At 44.4% G+C, this 11,034-nt stretch overlaps 1 protein-coding gene across 1 annotated transcript; it reads right to left on the bottom strand.

The window, feature by feature from the left end:
• Positions 1–1,182: 1,182 nt before the first annotated feature.
• On the bottom strand, positions 1,183–6,894 carry LOC104940975 (solute carrier family 35 member G2-like). Its single transcript, XM_010766010.1, has 2 exons — positions 6,597–6,894; positions 1,183–2,766 (listed from the first exon to the last, which is right to left on the bottom strand). Exon 2 carries the CDS (start codon positions 2,738–2,740, stop codon positions 1,385–1,387), a length of 1,356 nt encoding a protein of 451 aa, XP_010764312.1. The 5' UTR covers positions 2,741–2,766; positions 6,597–6,894; the 3' UTR covers positions 1,183–1,384.
• Positions 6,895–11,034: the final 4,140 nt, after the last annotated feature.

Below are 11,034 nucleotides of genomic sequence, written 5' to 3'. Positions count from 1 at the left end.
GGAAAGTGCTAATTTGACATTTATAAACTGGTCATAGGTTTTTTATGTCCGATTTGAGCCTGCAGATTTACTAGTTACAGCAGTCAGATACATGTGGTAGATATAGAGGTCTTAAATAGTAATGAATAGCATTACATATTATTCAAGTAAATTATAAGACCTACAAATTGTTTGACTGAATGCACACATTTCACAAGTTGGAAAAATGGAAAAGGAACGGGGCTTTTGAGCCTTATGTGATTTTAATTTGGCTAGTGCACTGACATCACTCCAGTATATTCACCTATGAAAGGCTTACAACCATGTGTGTGTGTGTGTGTGTGTGTGTGGGCCTTTCCTTATAAATGTGAAGCTGGGCGGAGAAATATGGGCTCAATCTGATGGGTTTTTTTTCAGGCCTTTTTCTTAAATGTCACACCTAACAAGATGCTATAGGATAGTAGCTATTTCATGTCAAGACTTCCTACTACCCCTGTTTCATACTCATACACAGCATGCACACACACACTTTTCTGTTCAATGCGGGGGCAATTGTGTTCATGAGCAGTCTCCATCTGTGCAGTTTGTGTGAGGATTTTAGTGAATGGAGGCTTAGTCCTTTCCTCTCATTCACTTTTTAGCAAAGAGAAAGAAAGCAGGGGCTACTGCTGATGGAAAATAGAGGAGAAGAGGCCGGGAAAACAAGAATGACAGTGCTTCTGTGCCTGACAGGTAGTTGTCAGACGTAATGACTGTTCCCCACACATGTTTTTATCTGCCAGCTGTCCAGAAGCAGCACAAAACCCAACCAACGTCAGTCCCCCTTTCTGGTCTGGCTTCCTCCTTTTTCATCTCTGTCATCTGCCATCTCTCCTTTCTCTCCAGCTTCTTATCTGTATGCCAATCCCATCATCTTCCCTCCCTCTCCCCCCATTCATCTTCGCTCTGATTGCCTTGCTTCTCTGTCTTGCCTCCCATCTCCTGTGTTTTCTCTTCCTTGCCAGCCTCTAAATAGATGTCGTCTATACTCGGCCAAACCTCAGCTGGCTGGTTAAACTTGACATTACAGTGTTGTGAAATGTAGCCAATATATTACGCGTACAACAGGAACACACACACACACACACACACACACACACACACACACACACACACACACACACACACTCATCGGGAGGTGACGGACTGATGGCAAAGTGCATTGTGTTCATCTGAGAGTTTTAATTTCACGTCACATAGTCACTATAACACACAACACAATATTGGCACTTCTCAAAAGCAACGAGGACAATACAAAATAGATTAAGCTCCAATAAACATTTAGCAGTCTCTTATTTACACTTGATTGAATCTCATGAAGGAGGGGGAAGAGCAGGAGGAGTTGTGGATAGGTGAGAAGAGATTTCTATTTGATGGGTGAGTCCAGAATCTCCTCATACTCCTCCCTTTGACGCCGCCCTCCCCCACGAGCCGGGAGCAGCTTTATCGCCACCAGCCAACCGACGCTGAGGATGACCATCACGTTCCCGACCACCTCCGGCGCGGTGGGAGCCAAAGGCAGCATGGCCAGATGCAGCAGCATGGCCACAGGTACCTCCAGACTCTGAGAGGCGGAAACCAGCGCCGGGTGGAGCCGGGTGAGGGCGTGCGTCATCCCCAGGAAGGCTGCGACCGAGCAGGCAGCCAGGCCCAGCACCAGGCCCCAGGCTTCAGCACTCATGGGCCAGGACCAGCCCTCCTGAAGCAGAAACAAGGAGGCCGGGGCGAGCAGGCAGCCCGTCCAGCTCACTGTGAACAGAGCTGTGCCCACGCCCACCCTCTCCTTCAGGGAGCGGTACCCCACCAGAGCCAGAGCCATCCACAGCCCCGCAAGAGCCGAGAGAGACCATCCGAACGCACCCCGCCAGAACTTCACCGGGTCAGTCTGTGAATCTGAATTGCTCTCGTCTGCCGTGGGAAGTAAGACTAGCCCCAAACCACAGAGTCCTGCCGCTATGGTGATCCCATCAGCCAATCCCAGCCTCTCCTCCAGGAGCAGGAAGGCCAGGATCGCCGACAGCGCCGTGGTCGCCAGGCGCCAGGTCGTGGTGCCGTCTCCGGGAGAAACGAAGGTGAGGGAGGCGTAGGCGCAGCAGAGGGAGAGAGAGTAGGACACGCCGTAACACAGCAGACGGAGACGGTAGCCCTGTGGTCCGAACGGGCTCTCCCCCCTGTGCAGCGGGACCGCCACTGAGACCAGCTGCACGATGGATCTAACCAAAAGCAGAAACAGGGGGCCGAGGCTGAAGCGTTCGGAGGCCAGGCGGGTCAGAACAATCAAACATCCGTGAGCCAGCGCCGCACCTAGCAGTCCCACCCAGGTGAGCCGGGACGCAGACACAGACGCCTCCCCGAAACTGGCCAGCTGCTCCCCTACGCCTTTCCCCGAAACCTTTGCTGCTCTGGCTCCCCCCTCACTCCCCTCTGCTCCCCCGAGAGTTTGAAGCTTGTTAGCCGTGTCCTTTTCTTTGGAGCCGAACAAAGTCAGACGCCACTTCCTGCTCTCCGTCAGCTGCTTCTTGTCTGACGTCTCCTCCAGGAAGGAGCCAAAGTCCTCGAAAGACGGAGCGTCATCGTAGCCCTCGTCCCCCGGTTGAGGGAAGTGTGTGTGTACTCCGGGTTGAGGGGAGTAAGGGGCCTGCGTGGCGTATTTGGCAGTGACGGTGTGAGGGTGGATCTTTACTCTCTTCTTGGAGGTGTTCAGGAGGTGAGTGGACTCCATTTCAAAGCTGCAGTGACGGCAGGCACCTGCGAGGAAGGAGGAAGGACACTTTTAGAGCCACATACATACAGGATACATTTTAAACTCCCGCAAATCCTCTCTCTGCTTTCTCCCTCACGCTGTCCCTCTCTGGGTTGCAGCATCATATCTTATATATCTTTAATATCCAGGATAATAATAGCAATGACTCACATCTCCCCAAGTGCCTGCGTGTTTGGCACAGATTGTACGTAAGCTCTGCCCGTCACCAGTTTTAATTGTTTTTTTCTGCTTAATGAGAGTTCACATTAAGTTAAAGGGGACCTATCATGCTAAATGCTCTTTTGTACGTCTTTTATACATGAATATGTGTCCCCGGTGTGTCAGGGAACTCACCAAGTGTCAGAAAACACAACCCTCTCTCTTTTCCTCCGTACCCAAATCTCTAAAAACGGGGCTGCAACGGATCTGATACAGACTGATGCAGATTTGAAATTGTTCTGATGTCAGAAACGGGGTGCTCCGCCTATATGGGCAACTCTCCACCTATCAGGGGAATGAGAGGTTGCGTGGCATGGTAACCGCATCGCACAGCATGGTAACAGCATGGTAACATGACGCTCGTGCTTTGCCCCCCTCCTTTGCAGGGGGGCGTGGTCAGCTGCAGCTCATTTGCCACAGAATCAGCCCTTGTGAAGATAAGGGCTGGAATAGAGCAAATAGAGCGAAATGAGGCATGGCTAAAATGCATGATATGTTTGGTATTTTGAAAAAAAAACTTCACAGACATGTTTTATATAGGTATGGCCCTAAACTATATTATTCAAATATAGCATGATGGGTCCACTTTAATATTAGCAGAATCATGCAGAGCCATAATGGAAGGAAAACAACATTATCACACTCTTAGTCTTAATGGATAACATGACCTTCAGGGGTTGATAGAGGCTGTTTGCAATGTCGGTTACATAAGCAAGTGCTTCCCGCCTCATTTGTCTGTTATCCCTCTCTTTCTCTTCCAATGTAATGTATTTATCCCCTTGTCTCTTGCCAGAGGCTGTATATTTAGGCAAGGAGTATAAGAGGAAGAAGAAGAGCTGTTATTGAAAGGTTCAGCCTGTCAAAACATTTTATATGTCAGTTTTTAAATAAATAGCAATTGAATCCCAGGTGCACATTATGTCTCATCTAATACCTCCTCCTCCTTAATCTCCCTCCCCTTCTGTAATTCATGTCTCCATCTCTTTAACTTTTCCCTTCAAGGTCCTGCTCCACGGATGACTAACTTTGAACTGATGTAGTAATAGCTCTCTGCAGCAGAGTAATATGGCTATGCAGGTGCTGTACGGCACACACCCAATGCTGCATTTCAGGTTGTAAAACACTCAGCAGTCCACTGGTTTCTCTGGGAAAGGGGAATACTTCCCGATTGCACAATGTTTATTCACGCAAAGGCACATGAAGCGTAGCGCTCAGTTATTATCTTGGTATACCTGTATCTACATAATTAATCTAACATGTTCACAATAGCAATGCTAACATGCTGATGCAGGTATGTTCACTTACTATAACTACCATATATATATACTACTCACTGTAGTGCTAGCTATCATCTGTTTCCCATGAATAACCTATCCCTATCATTTGTGTGCACTTTAAAGGTGGGGTAGGTAAGTTTGAGAAACCGGCTCGAGATACACTTTTTGTTAACATCCCGATAGCAATGAATATCTGAAGTGCTTTGACAAAAAATCCATTAAAAACATGTCATCTGTGGAAGCCGTAGTACTGTAAAAAGCACGACCAATCAGCTGAGCCGGCCCGGCTAAAGTAACTGGATGGCCTACCTGCCTGTCAGCCTTCCATCTGTGCACAAACTTATCTCGTGCCCTCATTGATCATGTGCGCGTTCGTGTGTGTTGGAGGAGGGGCTCTGTAAGGAAGTGGCAGATTTTCTCCGGCTTTGTATTTTCAAATTCTAGCGCACTTGAGCTGGTTTCTCCAAAATTACCTACCCCACCTTTAATTGTCTTCTCCATGATAATATGTTTGTGTTTCTATCATGTTCTGTAGCTTTTACCTCTATTTAACAAATCGTACGGTGTCCTTGGGTGTCATGAAAGGCGCATTAAATAAATGATTATTATTATTATTATTATTATACCAGCATGATTAAGTTAGATTATTAATACAAAGTACGGCTGAGGCTGGTATAAATGGATAACAAAATGAGTTTGGAAGGTATTTGTTTACAAAGTATTGGACGAATCAAACTCTCAACTGATGATGGCAAACAATTAAAAGTTAAGGGATTACAAAAGTGATTACAACTCATCCTAAGAGCAAAATGGATATCTCACTGCAACATGTCCAATAGTTTTACACACATCGCTAAAGTCAAGGCCATGATGGTAGTACTAGAGGAGAAGATTATCAAAGTATAACTGCAGGCAGAGCAGAAAGCAGGTGGTTGTGGCAGCTCACTGCTGTTTCTCACATCGTTGGTGGTGCAGTTTTGATTTGGAAGGAAACGGGGAAAGCTGTGAATTAGTGGCTGCCTGTGTGGCCTGGAGGTGCGGAGTCTCTCCTCGAATCAGCCTGAATTGCGTTGTTATAAATTACACAGAAGGGTCATGCTGTGACTGCTGCTATAGCAAAGAGCTCAGGAACTATTACAGTATGTGATTAAGGGAAATTGTGCTTTTTTTCAATTCATGTAATCTGAAAGGAAAATGTGCTCTACGCTAAAATTAAGCATGAATCAGGGTTGAATGAAAAATTTGTCAAACTTCCTAGCTCGCTGAATAAAATGAATGAAAAAAAAAAGACGAGTTTGCATAGATGACATTTCAGAGGATCTAGTCGTTTACTACCACCAAAGGTTAGAGGACACCCGATTTGCGGCTCTGTGAAAACACAACGAGCGTAAAGAGGCCAGGATGTTCCAGTCGGACTCCTCTCAGTCGTAGTATTTACTGATCAGGATTGATGCAGCTCGCCTCTGCAATGCTGCTGCTGCTTCCACTCTGCTGCTCTCAAAAGCTTGTTCACACCTTACACAACCTGCACACTGTCCACTCCTGTCTATTTACATGTATCTTCTTCTATATCTGAATTGAAACGAAAATACATAGTATTGGGCTGTTTGAAGGCAACTCTCTTTAGAAATACTATACTGCCAAAACGTCTAAAAACATTGTGTGGTTGTTTACTTTTCTCAAGTGAGACTGACTAGAGCTAATATTTGCATCATATATCCTTTTGAAGGTCCATATAGTGGGCTATAGGTGTGCGTGTGCGCGTGTGCGTGGCATGTGATGTGTTTTAAACATTAGGCGTCTGTATGAGGGAGATGTTATGTCAAGGTTATCAAGGTTCCTCAGTAATGCGCCTCTGAGGGCACACACACACACACACACACACACACACACACACACACACACACACACACACACACACACACACACACACACACACACACACACACAGTTTAGATCCAATTAAATTGTCATTTACATCATTCATACAATAGCAAAGCTGCTAGTCCCTACATGACACCTGCACATGCACGTGTAATGGCCCCCGTCACGCTGAGGGTCTTTTTAAGCGTCCACCAACAGCATGTCTGCATGTCTCATTGTTTATTCTACAGTGACAGCCCGATCCGTAACCCATGACGAAATGTTGAATGGACATAAGCGCGCGCTCGCTCACGCTCACATTGGCACACGGGAGCTCAATCAATGATCCCGGTTGAGTCCTTCCGAATTAGTAACCCGCTGTAATCCCGTGATATTGCATTAGGTCGTTCAATCGATAAACCGACGTGTGGGTTATAGCCTATGTTTAAAAAAAACCCTCCTTAATCTCAACTCACCTGCTTTCGAGCGGAAGGTTGAACTCTCGGTCAGCCTCAGTCATTTACCGAGCATCTCCAAAGCTCCATCACCCATTATTGGCCATATGTTCTTCTCCTTCCTCTGCTGCTCCCCTCCTCTTTCTCCTGCGACAATCGATAGTCTCCTCAAGGGCACCGCGACACGCCTCAGGCCGGCCAGCTCACTGCTCTCTGCGGGGGGGAGACGTGTGTTTTATGGCGTCCTGCTGCTCGTCCATCACGCTCTGAGCACTGATACAGATGCTCCTCCTCAGCTTGATCAAGAAAGAGAGATGGAGAGAAAGGGGCGAGAGGAGGGAGGGCTAATCATAACGTCTGAGCATGCGTGATATATCCACTGAGCACCAGCATGTATCATTGCATGTTATCTGTCATCCCCTACTTGTAATGATGAACCTCGTGAGTGCTTTTGCCTCATTGCATATACTTTACTTCTGTGTCTGATGTAAGACAAATAATTAGATTTTTTTTCCCTCTCTCTTCTTTTTTATGTTGCTATGATGCAAAAGTCTCAATGAGTTGTACTTTTATTTATTGCAATTTAGTTTGGTAATATTCAACATTAAGCTACAAAATGTAAACCAGGTTCTGCATTTCTACTTCATTTTAGGGACCAATGTTTAAAACTTCATAATATAAGATTCTCCTTTGCCCTAATGGTAAAAAAAATCAAACATATCTCCTTAATTTGTTCAATTAAAGGTCACCTATTATGCAAAATCCACTTTTTCATGTCTTTGCTACATACACATCCCCTCTGTGTAAAGAGATTGTGAAAGTTTCAGGAAAAAAGATTCTCTCTCTTTTATAAAAACCTGTCTGAAAATGAGCTGATCAGATTTTGGCCACTTTATGATGTCATAACGATCTTTTGGCTTGAGTAACCATTAGCCAATCACCAACAAAGGTAGGTGAGTTTTCAGTCTGCACCTGAAGATGTGTAAGCTTTCTGCTGTCCTGATGTCAATGGGGAGCTCATTCCACCATTTTTGGAGCCAGGATAGCAAACCCACGTGTTTTCGCTGATGGGTCCCCCTCGCAGTGCGGGTGCAGCGAGCAGTTTGGCTGTTGCAGAGCGGAGTGCACGTGCTGGGGTGTGCAGTTTAACCATGTCCTGGATGTAGGAAGGGCCAGATCCATTCACAGGGCTGAAACAGAGGGGATTATGGGATGCTGCAATGATCTGTTTGGTATTTGGAGCCAAACACTTCAGAGACATGTTTTGTATTCTGAGACCTATAATATATTGATGAAAAACCTATAATAGGGGACCTTTAAGATAATTGTTATGATATAACATACATACATGCTTTTTCAGACATTACAGTGCTTCCAACTTTGTGGTGACAGTTTAGGGAAGGGTCTTTCTTGTTTCAACATGACAAAACCATAAAGAAATGTATTTTTTGTACCCTTCGGTGTGGAACAACTTGACGGTCCTGCACAGAGCCCTGACTTCAACTACATCCAAAACTACGAGATGAAATAAAACAACGACTGGAAGCCAAGCCTTAAAGTCCGACACCATAGAGTGGTGCAGTGACGAGTCCTAAAACCCGGAAGTGAGTTAGCATTTTACCACTTCCTGTTCCCTCGTCTCAGAGCCAATGGGATTTCTCCATAGGACTTTGGAAAAAAGCTTGAAATAAGGTCTGTGGTTGACACAAATTCAAGAGACGGATCACGTTTTGTTTTACGACATTAAATACATCAGCAGTGACCCCACTGGGGATTTTTGAAGAGTTTACGATGGTTGTCACCAAGTGGCTGAATAGGACTACAGAAGTTGTGGAGGCCGTTGTACGTCATTACGCCGAACACGTAAACACTCCCGCTAAGTTTGTTTTCCCCCGTGTTCTGCTTGAAAGCAAGTACCTGCCTCCTGCAAACTGTTAAAACAAAAGCTTCAACTTGTACAATGTTGAATCTGTATTTTTGAATATTGATCTTAAGTTGTCGTGACGTTGAAGTCGAGCAACCCTGCTGTACTCGCCTGTAGTTTATAGCATAACGTTAGCATTTTGCTTCTGGCGATTAGATTTATGATTAGAAAATTATAAAAGTAGGGTAGACATGTGGAGATTATCTGGGTGAACAAAACGTGCATTTATCAAACAGGTTCGTTTTCCACAGATCTTATTTTTTACAATATTCGAAAATCCTATGGAGAAATCCGATTGCTTTTTTGTCGAGGGAACTCATGCAGCTTATTTCCGGGTCGTCCTACACCAATACGTCATCCCTATGGGCATCCCAGATTAATCAATGGAAGAAACATCTTGTGGAACGCCTAAAGATGAGTTATAGAAACATGTAAGTGTCAACAATATGTTAACAATTACAGATTGGTTTAATCTTTCTGTGCCTGACCACATACTTTTATTCATGTAATGTAAGGGTAAAAGCAGTGAAGGTGAGGGGGGCTTTAATGACGCAGAAATCGACAGAGTTTGACTCACAAACATCCCCCATACTTTCATCTTTTTGCAACCTGACAGTAATAGCTTTGACATTTTTTCCGCCGTAGCGCTCGTGTGCCCTGTCCCGTCTCCAGCTGTATTAACCTTTGCCAAATGCTTGAAGGGTTCACTGTTGTTTGACTGGACTAATTAATACCAGCAACACTTCCTGGAACAACCTGTCTCTGCACTGCATGTTTTTCTTTTGAGATATCTGTGGTGTCTCTAAATGAGAGAGTGGGCAGGTGTCCTTGCCTAACTAATTACACTTGGTGATTTCTCTAATTACCCCTTCAGGGATGAGGGTATGTCAAAGTAGTTATCTCTGTCAACAGAACAGTTCTAAACTTGGAAACAATTATATTTAATCTGCGCTGTTGACGTTTATCTAGTATTGACTGTTGTAATTAGGCAACTGCAGCAGCAAGCGAACATTTGCCTAATTACACATTAGGGAGACAGAAAGCAATGTTAGTATCTATTTGGAATGATGTCTCTTAAATGTAAGTCTAATATACATTGCCCTTCAAGCTCTGGTTTAGCCTTTTATAACAACTTAAGGGAGTTTTCTGTCTATTTAGCTGCTATTCTTTCCTATGTTGCTAGTAGCTTACTTGTTTTCTCTACTGTTTGGCACTGAGCAGGAAGTTGTGGTTTTTAAGGATTGACACCCTAAAATAGCTCAAAAGACATAGTAAATACAAATAGTAAAGAGTTCATTTTGACATCGCTGACATAAAAGTATTGATAAGTGCAGCTTTAAGTTGTTAATGTCAGGGTTGAGTGAAGCAGGCAGGACCAAAATGCAGATTTAAACAGAAAATTCCTTTATTTCAAGGCTAATGTACAAACAGAACTCTTCCCTGTGAACACAGTCAAGACAAACTAGGATCACACAAAGACTAACAGGAAAAAACGAACCTAAATGCACACTGGACTAATCAAAGAAACAAGAGACAGGTGAGGAGGGAGGAGAAAACACAGGGGCACCAGGTGAACACAATCAGGAAATCAGACACAGGAGGGCAAACACAGAGACAGGAATCAACAGACAAGACAGGGGGTGAACACTTTTCAAAAATAAAACAGGAAACCAGAGACAGACAAAACACAACACAGACAGACCGTGACAGTTAAATTATTAAACATTTTGCACTGCGGCTGAAAACTTAAGATCTGCAATTCAATCAATAGTCAACAAAAAAAATTATGTTAATTAAATGAAGCCACCCATTTGAAACCCATTATCTGCCAGCAATGTATTGCCATGCAACGATGCGTTCAAGATCTGATGTCTAGTTGAAACATGCTGTATTACCACAGGAATAATGGATTTTCATTTTGCTATTTTTTCAGATGCAGCTAAAAAAACGACCTTGCTCTTTCAGAAAACAGAATTCGGTGCTATTCTCGTGAGCCCCGTTCTCCTTCAAAATCTTGAACAGCACTGTGTAAATCAACGACGCCAGACTGTACATTTACTGTTTATTTATTCAACATAACGCGGCGGATGTTCACACATAATTGTCCTGGAAATGCTGCCAAAATTGGCCGTTCAAAATGAGTTCAATATGGTCGAATTGAGCACTAATAAAAAAATGTACTTTCCCTCAGGCTATTTTTATGGTGGCCTGGCTCGAAGAAATGAACTGTGGTCGAGAATTCAACTGACTACGTATGTTTCTTTCTTTCTCTCTTTTATCACCCGTACAATTGCTTTATATGTCTCTGAGGATAAGGGGGAATATCTAGTGTTTCCATGGTTACAGTGAATAAGAGTGCATCGGACCCATCTATTTAGGGCGCTTTTTAAATCCCATCCACTACTGTGCAGGCCGGCTTTCTGGTAATAGGTTCATCATATCCAGACTGCAAGGAGGAGTTGGTGACATGCTGTGATGAGAATATGCTGAAGGCTGAGACGTACGCGAACGGACGACCACACGGGGAGGTAGAGG

Source organism: Notothenia coriiceps, unplaced genomic scaffold (genome assembly GCF_000735185.1).
Source record: "Notothenia coriiceps isolate Sejong01 unplaced genomic scaffold, NC01 NC01_scaffold00002848, whole genome shotgun sequence".
Taxonomy (NCBI): Eukaryota; Metazoa; Chordata; class Actinopteri; order Perciformes; family Nototheniidae; genus Notothenia; species Notothenia coriiceps.
This window is presented reverse-complemented; position numbering and strand designations above follow the sequence as displayed.